Here is a 17,783-nt window from a genome sequence, read left to right as displayed (position 1 = left end):
TTTTGGAGCCAATCACCCCGTGTTCATTGCCAATGATAGACCATCTGCTTTTAATAGTTAGAGCGTTAATTAGTGGACACGCTCTTAGAGTTAGAGCGTGTCCACTAATCAGTCATTTGCAACTTCTAATTGCGATGCTTCGCAATAAATCATCATCTTCTCTTCAATTCTACATGTTCATTGAGTATCTCAATGGGGACTTCAATAGTAGTATTTTGCAGCACATGGGGAAATGTAGGTGAAGAACCTGTTGGAATGATGCGCGTCTACCAAGTAGAGTGCCCAGACAGAGGGAGGTTAGACCGCAGCTAAATGTAAGACTCAAGCCCATTCAGGAGTGAGCGGGTGTTTTGTGATGAATGGGAACTATAACCGATTGCAACCTTGAAGGTGGAATACAAGATGATCGGATGATTTCATCAAATTGAAGTTTCAGCACCGGGACCCATAATTGCACATTTTCTTTAAGTATACATGGAGGAATACAATCCGGGCTAGGAGCTCTTGATTTGTTTAGCTTTCCAAGGGCTCATGTAATATGCTCTAGAGACCAACCCTTAAATTCCTTTACTGAATAGTGATTAACTTTGGCCGATGCTTCCAAGAATCTTTTGGGTAATGCAAATTTATCCTTGTAGAAATGAGTCCATGTTTCTGCACTGATGTTAGAAGATTGCTCGACCTTTCTTGAGTATTCATTACTCCTTAAAAGAGCCCAAGTGGATCGCCCATCATTGGAACACAGTGATGCTATCATTTTTTGATTTGTTGAGTGATGAAGATGGATTCTATAGTTTTTTATATTATTGTAATATTTGTTAATTACTTTTCTTTTTGTGGTTTGGTATTCGGAGTTAGGTAATCCCATTTTGGTTAAGTGCACAATATCCTGATTTTTTTGTTTTTTTTAAATTTTAATTCTCATAGCAAGTAAATCGACAACTGGATGCTGTGCTTGATCTTTTGATTTAAGCCAGACCAGGTAGATAAGTGCTGTTGTAATGATGGTTAAATTTTGTAGTGTTTTTATCAACCCTTTAATGGTTGTGTCACTACAGATCGTGCAATTCAGTGCTAGCATTTTAATAATTGCATTTAGCTTTCTGCATGTTTTCTCATTCCATCTTAGTGATGCACCTGGTCGATCTTCCAAGATAAATGTGGTAAATGGATCTTGTACCAAGGTTGGGATAGTTAATTAGATTTCTGAGCATAGAATACAATGATCACTCAATTCAATCATAGCAGTTTCTACTCCCGTAAAGCTTGAAGATAATTCCACAGATACCGCAATATTGTCAATGCATGATTTTCTGTTACTGCAAGACCATGGGCCTCATTACGACCCTGGCGCTAATGGGTTAATGGCACCGTAAAAGGCTGCAGTGCCGTTAACCCATTAGCGCCTGATTACGAGTTCCCTTTGCGGGACCAGACCTTAACGGCTGGTCTACACCAGCCATTAAAGTAGGGAACCGCAAAGGGACCTTGGTGCTTAGTACGGTACCGCAATTTGCGGTACTGTACTTAGCGCCTTCCTCATTCCCATACAGCCCTATGGGGTGAAAATGGGAATGGGGAAGGGCCACGGTTCAATGGGGAATTACCGCCCCGCCAACCTTGGAATGGGGTGGTAATTCCCCATTGAACCATGGCGGACCCGTTACAACAAAGGCACCAACCATGGTGCTAATAGCGCCATCGTTTAGCGCTTGTGTTGTAATGAGGGCCCATGTATATACATTCTCTTTTGAGAGAAAGGGAAGCAAGACCATATTCCAGCGCTCCAAAAAGAGCTGAAAGAGTATACCTCTTTTTCTGTTCATCAATGATTGATTTTGGAGTGAAGTTTTTAATTCAGTAAGGGGAGCTTGGAGACAGTTAGAGTTAACGTCACCCCCTAGGATTACTTTTGTGTTAGGCCATTTACAAAAGACCTCATCAAACAGAACATCAAGATCATTAAACAAGTTAGTTATCGCGGTAACTAGAGGATTGTAATACAATGAAACTATTAGTTCATGATTTGTTTTACACATTCCTAATTCAATTAAAATTGCAATGAAGGAGTACGTTGTACGTGTCAGTACCACGGTGAAAGCAAGCCCAGTGTTTACCAAGATGGTAATTCCACCCGATGGTCTGCCTTTCGACAGTCGCGTAGCAAGAGTGGAATACGCAGCAAATCTGCCAATTTCAAGTTGCTTAACAGCCATTGTTTCTTGACATAACACTATGTCCACGATTTCCTGAGGGGCATACATAGCTGCCCACATTTTTAGATTTTTTGCTCCGCATGAGTTCTTGACATTACTCGTAGGAGCTCTTTGCTACTATGACTGTTAGTTTTTTATTGAATCCTTCTGGGACCCCAATAATGCTGATAACCAAGTCCAATCTTTGGAAACAGCAGAAATTGCAACCAACTGTGTCAAGACTGCAGCCTCCGAAGAATGGGAAATAATGGGTGACACTGATTGGTTATTTGTATTCACTGTAGCTGTAAAGCTAGTCGACTCTCAAGTGAAAGCTCCTCCACATTGATCCCTAATTCGATGTTTACCTGGCCAGGGGAGATGTTAGTTTTTACCTCAGTTAGTAGTACTTTGCCATTAGCTTTTTGCTCAGCATTGGTAAGTTGTTTTTGATTTTTTTTTTTTAGTTTTTGTTTTTTTTCTTGTGTTTCCAATAATTTCGCATTACGTAAATTCAATCTGTTCATTGCACGTGTGTGCAATCTTTTGTTTGCGTGATATAAAGTGTTTTTGTCCTCTAAAATCAGAGGATTCCTTTAGTTGTGGGGGGTCCAATTTTTCGCCTGCCCTCATACTCTCTTAGTTTATTATTTCAATTAATTCAGATGGGCTGTCAGGAGTTGCACCAAGATGTTTGTTCTGATGGAGCTCTTTATTCGAATCTTTCATTGAGGTTTCCAAATCATTTAGCTGATTAAAGAAAAGTATCTGGTCTATTTTCTCTGCGTGATCGGATACCATTTGGCATAACTGTGCATGCATGTAGATTTGGATACATTCTACGTTTCTTGGTGCATTGACAGTTTGAGCGAAAGTCGAGGAAAATCAGTAAGTTGGACCACTCACATTCTTTTTTGGGATATCCTGAGTCTCGGTTGGTTCACTCTCTGTTTGTGATGCGGTTGTCAAAGTGATCTTGAGAGGAATATTTGGAGAGTGACAACCTTTTTGCTTTTTGTAATTATCAGCAAATATATAACCCTCCAGTTTATTGATTTTTGAGGAAATATCAAGAAGTGCTGTTTTTATATCACAGAGCTCATAGTGAGTGTAATCATGCCCTTTGTCAAGGAGATTGAGAATCCTCGACATTACAGGATATGATGATTCAAAGATTTGGAGATCCTCAACCTCAGAGGTTGGCTTTGATTGAAAGTTCAAGTTGGTCTCAACATTCATCGATCTAGGTAAAATGAAATGTTGATATTGAGGAGATGAGCATACTACCCCCTCTTTGATTTGGGTAGAATCTTCATTGTATGAATCAACTGTCACGTGTTTGTTAGGTGAGGTTTCTAGGTCAGCATAGGGTGCGACAGTTTCTCGTATTGGTATACGTGGTAAATCACAATGAATATGTACTTTGTGTTTGCCAATTGGACGCACACTGACTGGGGTTGAAGGGCCATCAGAAAGGATTATACGTTTTTCTAGCTCCATTAGTACTGCAGGTGCCAAGATCGAGATAACAGAGGGTGGACCTGTATTGATGTCTTTAATACTACCCAGGTCGTGATTAATCTCAGGATCTGGCACACTTACAATTTCAGTCATGCTCGGTGTATTTACATGATATGGAGCTCTAAATAGAGGGAGTTCCATAAAGATTCAAAATATCGAAAGGAATCATTTTCGACTGTAAGCAGGATATTTCTATGGGTGCACCTAACCTTCCAGAACTTTAAGAAAAAAAGGAATGTTTATGCCATGCATTTTTCAACGGGCATGTTTCCGGTATTCCTGGCATAAACCTAAGCCCTGCAAAGATGAACGTGTCTAAAATGAATTGGAAAGCGCTTGCAAACCGCTGTTGGGTTTTATTATTGGCAGTGAGAGGGCATACTCCCTGGCTTGTTTGAAACACTCACATCACAGCAGTTATCCAAAGTAGGAACAAGTTGTTACTACTTTGGATAACTGCTGTGAGGTGATTGGCCTGGACTGGAGGCGTAGCCCTTCCGACAAAAACCTGCTCTCTCTGAGCACCAGCGAAGTGCTTGCAAAGCGCAGTTGGCATGCAGTTGGGCATCAGGAGACAGACGGAGCGGGTTAAACTCCGTTGGACTTCGTACTTGCCACATTGGTGCGTGTGTTGACCAGCTTGCCTTTTTACATATGCATTATTTTTGTCAACATGATGGTTGTGGCATTTTGCATGGCTAAGGTGAAAAATACACAATCTCCCCTTCCTCGTGCTTATGGCTTGGCAAGCAGATCTCATCTGTGACTGGCTTGCAGTCAGTCTTTAACCTAACAAGGGCATCTGCACACTAAAGCCAGCTACAAAGGTGTGCGCAGTAAGGCTGATCCTGCGCTGACAGAGCAGTCTAAAATTACTCGCTTCTTCCCTGCGAGAACAGTAGTTACACCTGGGGCCGGGCGTACCCCTACACTCCCGACTGCAAGCTTGGCCACCATTTCAGTTGGGTTTGACAATGACAAGGGGGGATTGTGCTTGCACAACACCTGGGGAGTGTAGTTGACATGGACAGTATCACGTGTACCAATTTGTCGGCCTCTCCTGATTTGATGCACATTATCCCTAATGGGCCTGCAACTTCTGAGTACCAGCGTGATATCTCTAGTTGATCTTCAAATTTGGATCAATCCATCTCTGGTGATGAGCCTTTTAACCCCACCTTGAAATCCATTGCAGTGACTGTAGATGCAGTATTTGGTCTTTTCTCTATGCTGGCTCAAGAGCAGTCAAGATTCAAACATATACTAGCACGCATGGTTGATGTAATACTAAAGAACAGTGGGGAAAGGGGAACCAAATGTGGATATGGACACAAACAGTGAGAGCCTATTCTCTCTGGTGGAGAGAGAGAGTATGGTAAATGAGCACCTCCCCCATGTCCCCTGCCGCTCAAGTCTGGTCCTCTTGCTGGCACAAGAGCAATACTTGCCTCAGAAGTGAGGAGCGTTGTGAGGAGCGTTGTGCTTTCCCCTACACCAGTCACCCCTAATTCCTCCTTTTTACCATCCCAAAGAGTGTCTAAGTCCAAGAGGGTAAGGGAAACAGGAAACGGACGCTTTGGTTGACAGCTGCTTCTCCCCCCACATCTAAACCTAAGAAGAATTACACAGCATTAGCTGAAACTTGTACAGCAGATATTATTTGTGTTACCTGTATGTACTAAAAAGAGCCAGCCCTTGGCAAATTTACAAGTCCCTGTTAGAGGAACACTGGATAAATGGCTGTAATTTCTGGAAAAAAGCCAGAAGGTCAGTCAGTCAGTCCTCAACTGTGCTATTGGGTGAAACCCACAGCGATTCTTAATCTGTGGCAATTAGGGCTGACTGCTGCCAGTTGGCTACCAAATGCTGTGCTGGCATACAATGTGATATTCTTTCTTGCTCCTCCGGGGTGAGCTATTAATGACCCTCATGTTGTTTCTGAGCCAAGTATCTGCCCAGTCCCTAAAGTTGCTCCTATCCAATCCTGTTATACTGGAAAACATGTCAGCCCGATGGGCAAAAGGCTCAAGAGTGGTTACCTACAGACGAGAGCCCCTTCCTCAAACGCTCCCGGATATTGGAACTGTTGCATCAATACCTGCTTTAAGACTTATTTCTTCTAGGGACATTGATAGCATTGAACTTCCTGATCTGTAAAGTAATACTAACTGGGTGATAGCCACGTTTGTGTCGCCGGTTATTACCGAAAGGATCAGTTTCTATTGTTCTTCTTTGTCTAATCTGGGTTTTTATGTGCTTGTTTGTCATCTTCCTCAGCAGCACATGCACTCTTTTTTGCCCTTATATACCCTAGATGGCAAAAGAGAGCACGCTGGATCTTACAGATTCTCAGACAATTTCTTTGCTTATTGGTATATTGCATCTTAGAAAAATAGCAGCAGAGTGAGGGCCTTGGAACAAGCTGAGGGCACGTGGGTTCCTTGACACAGAAAAAAGTTTCAGCCTTGAGAAGGGGGTATTGTTGACCCTACCGGCATTCTTTCTTGGAACCCACGTGGTTACCATTCCTTCTTGAGTAATCCCGCGGGTCTGAAGGCCCTCCACACGGCCAACCTATTTTTTTCTGCAAGAGACTTAGTTAGTGAATGATTTTCCTCTAAATGGCTATAATGTTATGTCACGCCTTGTGGTAACATCCCAGGGGGCAGGGGGACACCGAAAGGGTGGCCTGTGCATTGATGACAAGTCGTACTTTACCAGAAGAGAATTTTCCAAGGGGACCACGCACACCAACTTTCTTTGTGCTGCGATGGAGAATAATCCTGCACTCTGCACTGATGCATTGACAATAACCTTATATGATCCCCCTGATGGGGTATTTTTTGGATGGTGATGTTGAGACTTTGCAAGAATGGAGGCTGCAGTCACCTCATGGCGGAATCATTGTGACGAGTGATTTTAATGCCCATTGTGGTCAATGGAAAGACAAGACTTGCATGTAGGATTCTTGTGAGGATATTTCATCTAGTAAGGATGAGTGTGGGTGCTTACACCTATCCAAGTTGCTGAAAAAAGGGATGTTTGTGGTTATACATGTTAATTGAATTTGTTCACACCCCTAAGTATTTAGGGAGCCCCGGCTCAATCTATGGCTACTTGGAGCAACGGTAAGTCCTCTTCTTGATTATACTATATTTTTGCAAGCCAGCCCATATGTTCTCGTATTTTAGAATTTACAACCGCTCTTACATCTTTGAGTGATCAGGCCATGCTTTTTGTGATCATACAATCGAACATGCCATCTGTAAAAAGCACACCTCCTGCAAAAGTATCTATTAACACGCATGGCAATAAAATCATCTGGACTGAAGCCAACATTACTGTAATAAAGTGACTTCTGGAGGCAGCAGGTATGTTCTTTAGAGGCTCCTTTATTAAGATGCAAGTCTGAAACAGTTGAGGTACACATCAGGGTAAGAGGGTACAGGACAGGAGCCCAGTGACATCCACCACCCAAGCTCACATCTCCAACTGCCTGGGTGTGGACCCCCTTTCACATACACACATTCTCAGCACTCACTCAACATTATTCCAGTGACATCACTTGCTCAGGGATCCATGGAGGATAAGATACCACAAATATGCATATAGGTCAATTATTGACCACTTGTGGGTATTTCCCTAAGGGCTTGCTATATTTTAATCATTTGGCCCTAAAGACGATGCTGAATAGCTTTTGGTCTTGTTAACATCGGCACTTGGTTGTCTGCCAATCTACCAAGTCGCATGTGTTTATATTAGATTTTGCTATACACAGGTGACAAAAACTCCTCTGCTCAGCTGTACGGAAGCTTAACAGGGACAAGAATCTCGGAGACTAATAAAAATAAGCATATTTCTGCCTGCCGTTCTCGTTACTAAAACTGGGTTCAAGGACACAAGTATAGCTTTAACTTCTCTAATTGGAAAGTGATAGAGGGGCTACTTAAAACGCATCTATTTCACACATGCATGGCTGATGAGTCTCCCAAAGACGTTTGTGGTATATCAGAAGAGATGTGTAGTTCCCACATTGAGAACACCTATTGGGATGAGCAATTGGCAACTATAGAGCCTTTAGTGTTCTCTCAGCCTGAGGATGATGAATCAATTCTATGTGCTTTGGTAGACATCTCCCTCATCATTAGTAAGATCAAGGCACCTAGAGCCCCCGGCCCGAATGGGATAGCCAATACTGTGATCAAAAGAAATCCTTGATTCTGGGCTCATCTCCTTTATGGACTTTTTGCTTATGTCATCAAAACTGGTGAGAGCCCAAGGAGTTGACACAAATCTATACTTGTATGGGTGCACAAAAAGGGGTTGTGCTCTGCTTGAAATCATTTGTGTCTTCTGGCTATGCTGGAGTCCATTGGGAAGAAGCTTGCCGCTATATTATTGAATCAGTTGAATAAGTGGGTGGAGTCGGCTAATTTACTGAGACTGGTTTCGGAAAAGGCTGTAGTACCATCCATAGCATATAGGCCCTACAACTCTCAATGGTGCATTCCCTTTTCCTACAAAAAAAGCAATATTCCCAGGATCCTATATGGCCTAGAGGCTTTACCTGTTCGCCTTATAAACTGGCTTGACAAACTAGAGGGGAAAGTGGTATGTCCTTGCTGGGCTTAACTTTGGCGAGCGTAGTGGAAGCACTGAAGCTGGAGCTCGGACATCCCTCCCTCCTCTCACTTTGGAACATTTAGTGATGTAAACTGTGTGTGAAAATTGATGAGGCCGCTGGGTCTGCCCTATCGTTATTGGGCCCTACTGTTGATCATGCTCAAGCATGGAAATTGTGCTTATGGGAACCTGATAATCACAGTAAAGGAGCACGTGGAGGCTATAGGCTTGGTCTTGCCCACAGAGAACAAAGTCTCTTCCATTTCTGACCAAACTCAAAGACAAGACTCTGATGTGGGATCACTCTCAATCTTTATCTACAAAAAGATATATGGTCAATATGTCGTGCAGGGATTTTCTTCAGATTCTCCATGCAAATATCTTATTAAGCTACGCAACCCAGCCCTGCTGTGTTTCATCCTTTACGTTTTACTATTCTCCCTGTATTGGAATGCACTGATGCCTGGAAGGGCATCCCTCAGGCTGCTAGATTATGTCGCATTTATAGGAACAGCATCAAGACCTCCAAACATATACTGGCTGGCTGCCCACAGTCGACTTATCATTATATTAAGGCTTACGGAAAAATTGAGAATACCCGAAGCCTTGGTTCTGATAAGATTTCGGCTGCTATTTATTGTGCAGCTTCGTTAGTTATTACCTCCGCTGGGCATCACGTTTGGGAACGGGTTTTAAAATACCTAATTGTATAGCCGCCTGGTGGATGTCTGCATTGGCATTACTCACTGGTTCATGTATCGGGCATCTTAAGAGCATACTGGATGTTATGCACTGTGCTAGGTTGAATATAACTTGATTTTAATGTACCGTATTGTTGTTATTGTGTTGATGCTTGTTGAATAACAGAGTATGTTATAATTGTATTCTTCTTTTGGATTATGTTTTATTAATATTGTCTCAGTGCAAAAGCCATCTGCACTTAATTAAAAATAAAACAAATAAATAGATAGGTGTCCTGCAGTTTATAACCATATCATGTCTTCTGAGTTCCACAGTCATAGAAGCCCAGTAATGAGTGGCTCTTTGCAGATCCAGCCTGTGAGGGGTTCATTAATTAAGAAAGGGAGCAGTACTGAGGGGGGCAACACTACCCTATGCCCTTCAAGCAGAAGGCTTTAAGTGTGCATCGATCACTACCCTGAAATCAGGTCTTCACACAAAATATCCACCCATTGTCAGAGTCCAGAGACCAACTCTATCATCACTACCTCCAAATTCATGAAGAAGGATGTACATCCCTATAGTGCTTACTACCATAGCTCATGATCATGCTGTCGGGGCGCTTTTGCCTGTTAGAGTCTGGGATTTACTCAATGGTTGGTGAGCTGGGGCATGTTGAAGCCGTGCCCAAGGAAACACAGGCAGCAAAGCCCTTACTTCCTAAGGGCCTCAACAATATTTGGCAGAGGTTGTATGACAGAAATCAAAAGGCTATGTAAGCATGTGCTTGTGCTAGGTATGTGTCAAACACACTTTCCCAGAGACAGCGTTCAGCCTGGCCTGACTCTCAGTTCCTTGATTATACTGTTATTTGCTTAGACTTCACCATTATCAATGTGCTTTCAAGCTCAACATGTAACATCAGTGGAGGGGAGCCATCATTCAGATCAAGCCTCCGGTGCAACCCTGTATCTGCTGGCACTCCTTGCCACTGTCCCACCCTGTTACCCCCTGCTTCTCCTCAAAGGTTTGATTAGGGATTACAGTCTTTTTTTCTGCATTGCTGTCTGTGGATACAGGTGTCTGCTGCTTAAGAGCATTAGCACCCCGTCATGGGGGGGTCATATGCTTGCAGTCAGCAGTGCCAGCTGCTCTCCATTGTACTCTACAAAAACAGACACACACCACTGACTCAGACCACTGAGATTGAATGTCTGTGCATCCATGGCCATCCAATCTCCATCGCTACCTTGGCTCTCTTTTCACATTCTACAGCTGGTGCTATGGCCATCAGTGACTCTTTGGTCGCTGTGCATGACCAAGTGGGAGAGTGAGCTCCAGAAGGGCTCCAATTTACATTATTTCACAGAGAGGAACAGAGCTAGCTGTTCCAGTAGGCCATTCTGGTAGGCAAATGGCTAAGACCCCTCCTCATAAAGCCATTAATTATTCAGCTTGTCTGGAGTCTTGGACCAATAGTTATTGAGTGTTTACCTTGGCAAACATTTGCCATTGTGAGGTATTTTTAGTGGTCCACGATCAATCACCCACTTATTACATTGTGCGCTCTCTCTTTCGGTTATTTTTCTCGCACCAATTGAATAACAATTCTTAAATTGATAGGCTTGAGGAATATGAAAATGACATCTTCATGCAATTTGCTCGTTGTGGGGCAGGCTTGATTGATATTGGCAACCTGAATGTTGCAGCGTGCAGATTATAACTTTGTCAAACATTGTCTGCAACTGCACAGCTGCATTGGTGTAACAGCAATCATCTTGTGTCTTTACGGGTGGATATCCTTGTTGACCAATCAGCACATTGAAAATGAGCCACAAGTTAAGAGTTTTCAAAATCAGGCATGCCTCGCTACCCTGATCCGGGTGGGTTACTAGAGTACATTGATCCACTTGATGCCCTAGGTGTGAGTATTAGCTATTTGCGTAAAGCAGGTAACTTCTTGGACTATTTATCTTGTAGTAGCGTAGGATTGCTTAGAATGTGCACAACTGTGAAAGCATATTAAGTTTACTAAAGGCAGCCCTCCACCAGATTTACAACTTTGCTACATAAAAATGTCATGACCTTTATTTATGCGTAATGAAGATTGGAGCCTGTCTCTCATGTCCCTTTCAGGCCATACTAAGTAGAGTCCATAGATGGGGATAGACAATAAAGAGAATTATATCTTCCTTGAAAAGCAGGAACTCCAATGAAAGTAAACACAAAACCCTCAAACAGTGCTTCATCATAAAGGTCAAATATTCTTGGGTAACACTCATCTGCTGTTAATAAAAAATGGGGTCTCTATATTAGGGGTCTGCAACCTGTGGCTCTACAGAGGTTTCCAACTATGACTCCTATGACCCCTCGCCATTGGCTTTGCTGGATAAGGCTGAGGAAAATTGTAGTTCAAAACGTCTGGAGAGCCAAAGGTAGTAGAGCCCTTCTCTAGATAATGATTGAAGGCTATGTGCAAGCATAACAGGTTCAACAGAAGATGCATCTCTTAGCATGTCACCAGCCTAGGAATCCATTGGACACGTGAGGCTACTGGAGAATGTGGCTGCTCAAATTATAATATGCAGTACATAGGTTATGCTGAGCACCCCCCGTGAGGTATGGTGAGCACCCTCCAGTGAGGGTTCACAATGAGCTGAAAGGGGCCTAACTTCCTACAGGCCACATTTAGAGTGTAAAGCCTGGGCACGTGCAGATTCATCTTTCTTTCTAAGATCATACTCCCAGAAATAGAGTATCATGACTTCTCAAGTGATACTTCGCAAGGAAACTTCACATTGTCAGTTGGTCAAACACTTGGCTTGTTAGCCTTTCCCTGAAACCTAGTTTATGTATGTATTTGTATTCAGAGGTTTCTATATTTTGAGTATAAATAGTTAGCCTTTTTAGTCATAGGAAGGCACACGAACATCATGTTCCCTCTAAATTTACAAAGCCATATTAGCTGCACCAGTGCCTGTTTACATTGTTTCGCACTCTCGTGTCCAACTGGGGATACGATGCTGTTTTTAGAGCTGAACCGACCCACTGACTTAAAAAAATTAATCTATGTATTAATGAGCTGTATGCAATGAGTTCACATTGGTCGTTCAGCTGGGTTGACAATAAACCTGCCCATGTTTGTAGTAAAGTTCTTGCCTAATTTGAAGTTGAGACTGGAACGCGCTGTATTGCAGATAGTGTGGCTTGTGGATGCAAATGCTGCAGTCTGCTATTTTAGCGCAATCGTGTTAAATGTATTTTGTGCTAATGTGCCACAACTGTTTTGTTGTTTCAGGCAGCTCTGGCTGGGGGCACCACCATGATCATAGACTTTGCCATCCCTCAGAAAGGACAGTCCCTGATCGAAACTTACAACACCTGGAGGGGCTGGGCAGACCCTAAAGTCTGCTGTGATTATGCACTTCATGTAGCAGTGACCTGGTGGAGTGATAAGGTAGGTATAGCATAATGTCTAATTCATGTTTCTAATTATGACAATTTGTACATGTTCCACATTCCTTTGCAACGTCAGTGGATTTGTGACCCAAATCACGTCGAAATCCAGAGTTCGTGACACATGGTGAATAAAAGATGTTGACCGTCATTATGAGCATGGCTGTAATTCCATGATTTTTCTGCAGAATGAATGGCAAACGTGATTCCCGGTACTGCCACTTGGTTCTGCGGGATTACCACCAGATTATGAGTGGTCGTAGTACAGTGTCCATCCCTACTTTTGGAATCCAAAGGACTTCATAGGTATTTTTTCAGATTCACAGCAAGGAGTCATTATGCCGATGTTGTACACCTGCAAAATTAAGAGGTGATGTGGTGGGTGTATGCTAGAGGTAAATCCTAGACTTCACATCCAAAATCAGAATTTGGTAAAATCCGCTCTAATTCCTTCACTGCCACAAAAAGTGGGAGTAATGGAATTACCACCAAATGTTGCCCACACCACTGAAAGTATAATACGCCCATTGTGCCTGATTGCATTTTGTGACATTTTGGAGTACACAGTGGTGTTTCAAATTACAAACGGGATTCCTTGTCAGTGACGTATTTGTATACATTGCTCTCAAAGGTATACAAAGACACACTGTGATAGATATGTGCCTTCCTCAATGAGTTCTGCATACATTCCAAAAACATCTTCACTTGCCTTAAAAACATGTAAACACACACAAGCACACACGACTACAACAACATTGCAAAAATTGCACAATGTCGGAAAAAGAAAGAGAGCAGCGGAAAGAAGAAAGTATAGCAGGAGAAAGAATGCTGCAGGAAATTAAAAAGTCTTGGAGGAAAAAAATGACACCAGTAATATGTGGCCGTTCTAGGGTCCCACTCTAATTTCTACTTTTATCTATTTATTGAGTCCGGAACAAGCTTCAGCAAGCAGCGTATAGCTTTCCAACAATGGCTTACCATTGGGGGCGCTGTTGCGCACGAGAAGGAATGGCCGCTCTCGTGTGAGCTCCGGTGGTGTCCAAGGCCGAAATGCCGGTATAATCGCACCTAGAAACCGGTTCTTCATGAAATCTGCGAAGAACGTGCAGCAACAGTCACAGATTGGGCACACGAATTCTGGAGGCAAGAAGCTGAGGGAAATCTGAGCTACAATACGAACCAGAACACGCAGCGAGAGACGAGGGCCGGAGACACGCTGAGGGCCGCAGGGAGGAGCCCAGCGCCAAAACAGCGCGAGTGACGGCGAAGGAATACACGGCCCATCAGCGCCTGGAGGCGAGTCGCGGGCGCGCCAGACACCGTTGAGCACCTGCAGACCCCCCAGACAACCGCTGCTATTATTTTGAAGGAAGCGTGACCTGGGAGTGCCCGGAATCGGTGCAGATGAGGTGAGAGGAGACCGCACATTCTGCTGCGCCCCGGAGCCGTGAATGGCACATCAACCGCTCTGTGGGCCCTATAGATAATTGGAGAGCCCAGGATGGGACACGGGGACCCGGCTGCTCTTCCAGGGCGGGCCTGGTGCCCCCCGAAGTCCGGAACACAACTGACAACTTAAACGCTCCTCCGCTCCCTGGGCACGGCTCACCATTTCCACAGGGATCGGGCCGGGACCCGCCCAGTCCTGCTACCTAACGATGGACCAACACCGGCGAACCACTCTGAAGCGGGTCAATGCTGCTCCAAAACATCATGCGGCCCTAACTTGAAAAGAATCTCACAGGCACTAACTAAAATCCTCCCTATACCACGCAATCTCCAGAAAGAAGGGGTAATGGGCCACTCACGAGGCCATCCGAAGCGGGCAAGAGGGGAATACTGAGCAGACACTAAGAAACCCCTGCAGGGAAAGAGAATCTAAAGGCAATCGAAGATCCTAAAGACTACACTTGGCTCTCAGGCGGCGAGCGACGCAGGGGGGCAGTCCCCCCCCGATTGAATCAGGGATCAGGGAAGTGCAGAGGCACCCATCACGGCTATAAGCTCAAACCTCATTGCATCTGGGCAGGTGTGGAATCGGTTTGAAGAGGAAAAGGGGCATGAAAGATATAATTTCAAAGCGCACTGGATGTGCGCACTTCCCGCACAAGACCAACGTAAGATCACACCTTGTCGACAACAAACCAACCCCTAAGAAGCTACAGTAATTACAGAAGACCCACACAGAGGCTTGAGGCTGGCAACAAGATGGAACTACTAATAACAGAATTAAAACACAGATAGTACTGACACTTGCAGATGCGCAGAATCAGCTCAAAAGGCGAACCAAACACCCTACACAAGGTCAGCTTCAGTTCCACTCCACAGCCACCAGGTATAGAAAACACACAGAGGAGGATTGTAGAGCTAGCTCCCAGGATACATCCACTCTAAGAAAGAACGATGCCCAAGAGCTTTGGACCTAAGAAGGGAAGAGGAACCATTGAAAAATACACAACAGCAATACAGAAGGAAACGGAACACGAAATGGACGAGGAAATGCCCTCACAGGAACAACATGCCTCCTCAGTACCGATGATGGAGCCTCAGGTGGTCTTTCTAGTCATGCAACAGGGCTTCTCCGCCCTCAATGACAAACTGGACGGGATAACAGCAAATGTAGCCTCCATCAAAACACAACTGAATAAAATAAAGTTGCGCATGACAGAGGCAGAGACGAGAATATCGGGCACAGAAGATGCGCTTGAGGCCTTGAAGAACACAGTGTCCACAATGGCAATAGAACTAGGGACGGTGAAATCCAAATGCGAAGATTTGGAGGCAAGATCACGGCGGAATAACATTCACATAGTCTGATTTCCAGAGGATGCAATGAAAGGGTCAATGGAAAAGGCAGTAGAAGACTCTGCGTAATCTCCTAGGAGATCCTGGATGGTTGGCAATGTTCATTGTGGAACGGGCACACAGGTCACTCGCCCCAAAGCCAAAACGTGGGTCATACCCCAGACCTATCATAGCTCGCATGATAAATTAAAGAGACAGAGACTTGATTTTGAAAACTGCCAGAGTAAAACAAGAGCTAATATGGGAAGCCAATACCATACGTATCTTCCCGGACTTCACTCTTGCGGTGCAACAAGAAAGGAAACTCTTCACAGGGGTCAAGAAATGACTATGCTGTACCCGGCGAGACTTAAAATTCAACATCAGAACAAAATATATTTTTTCACATTCTCAGAGGAGGCAGCAAACTTTGTTGAAACACACATCCCCGGTCCAACCGGACAGCCTAGAACCGAGGGGAATTCTTGAATCCCTGAAGTCATATAATAGCAAGCACGTTCACGATATAATATGGACTTGTAAAAGCAAGGGCCCCCATAGGGCGGCCCACATTGGGGGTGATCATGACTTATTCTACAAATCACATTGATGAGCGCTACCCCACATGTGTAAATATGAGAGAGAGCAACAACGTAGAACCGGATATACTATAAACGGCCAATGATGGCATGGGCACTGGAAAACGCCACAGTCCCCCCTGTAGCAGGTGCACGTGAAGTTGATTGGTGGGGAGGGTTTGGATTCAAAAGGCACAGTTGAAGTTTGGGGAACTGTGAGGGAGGTCAGGTTGGGACTGTTGGGGTTTAGTTACGGAACGAACGGTATTAAAACAAAAAGCACGCAGGTACTTGGCACTACGGTTATTAAGTGCATAATTGAAATATACTGGCATGCATATGTTTACAATTACTTCATAGATAATGGCTAAAGCAGGCACGGACAACATAAAAATACTGAGCTGGAATGTACAAGGCTTGGGATCCAGAATCAAGAAAAGGAAGATTCTAGCAGATATTAATAGAGCCCCAAAATCATTTTTCTGCAGGAAACACACATAGGACCCCAGCAAGGAGGGCAACTGGTGCCAAATTGGGGGACACACCAATATTTCACAACATATTCCAAACGGGCAAGAGGGGCAGCGATTTTAATACATAAAACCCTTCCATTTAATTGCATGAATACTGAATGTGACCCCGAGGGGAGGTATGTGTTACTCCATGGCACCCTCTGTGATAGGGAGATAGTCCTTCTTAATGTATATGGTCCAAACATCGATGACCCAGATTTCTATTCCACAACATTTGAAAAACTGGTGAACTACCCTACGGCCTATTTGATATGTGGCGGGGATTTTAATACCATCCTTGACGTATACTCAGATCACACGTCAACACAAACAGAGCACTGACCAAGGCAGCACACAAAATACTTACACATATGTCAGATTTAAATCTAAAAGATACATGGAGAACATTAAACCCTTCTAAGAGAGAATATACATATTACTCCACAGTGCATGACATGCATTCTAGAATAGATTTATGGCTGGTAGACAACGAAGTTTTGACTTGGGTTACTAGTGCCCATATCCACCCCAGAACATACTCAGATCATTTGTCAATATAGGTAACATTGCGAATTCCAGGTAGTACAGTGAACAGACCACCATGGAGATTCAAACCCGCAGCCCTGCAGGACCTGGTCTATAAAAATACAATGGTACAGCAAATACAAGAGTGCTTTGACATTAATGAAGTCTCTGTTTCCAGTCAGGCAATATTTTGGCAATCATTTAAGGTATTCATTAGAAGCAATTCAATATCCACAGAATGCGGAGTCCTCAAGGATATCAGGGGTAGACTGGTGCGTTAAGAGACACAAATAACTTCTCTACAATCCCAGTACGCACACACCCCATAATCACAGCTTAGCTCGGAAATAAAGACTAAACTAGATGAATATACAGACGCAGCGGACCATGATATCCGATAATTCGATAATCCGACCGCGGCCCGCCGATATGGGGAGCGTGAATGCCCAGGGAGGCTATTGGCCAGAACAGTAAGGGGAGAAAGAGGTCCAACAACCATACCACGCATAAAAATATCGGAAGGCACAGTGACCATGGATCACAGTAAGGTGAAAGAAACATTCTATGCATTCTATAAAAAGCTGTACTCCCCTCAGTGCAAAGCCATTGATGAAGAGATAGAACATTATCTCTCCCAAATACCAACAACACTCATAGCCGATGCCACTAGGGACTCATTAGAGAATCCGATCATGGAGGCGGAGATAGTGGAGGCAATAAAAGCACTTCCCAACGGGAAAGCCCCTGGCACAGACGGCCTTGGGGCTGAATTTTATAAGGAATTCAGTCACCTGTTAGCACCCAGATTTTATGCTGTATGGTTGGAAGCCTTAAACAAGGGAGAACTCCTCAAAACTACTAGGGAAGCAGTAATCCGGAGGAATGCGGCTCGTACAGGCCACTGTCAT

General features: G+C 44.0%; 1 protein-coding gene across 1 annotated transcript in view; it reads left to right on the top strand.

Moving 5' to 3' along the window:
- The window catches only part of DPYS (dihydropyrimidinase), a 432,875-nt gene that overhangs the window by 159,912 nt on the left and 255,180 nt on the right, over window positions 1–17,783 (top strand). The window contains exon 2 of the mRNA XM_069621489.1: window positions 12,319–12,477. Within this exon, the coding sequence (XP_069477590.1) occupies window positions 12,319–12,477 (159 nt within the window). The remainder of the gene's footprint in view (window positions 1–12,318; window positions 12,478–17,783) is intronic.

This window comes from Ambystoma mexicanum, chromosome 5q (assembly GCF_040938575.1).
Source record: "Ambystoma mexicanum isolate Mex_15411 chromosome 5q, UKY_AmexF1_1, whole genome shotgun sequence".
NCBI lineage: Eukaryota > Metazoa > Chordata > Amphibia > Caudata > Ambystomatidae > Ambystoma > Ambystoma mexicanum.
This window is presented reverse-complemented; position numbering and strand designations above follow the sequence as displayed.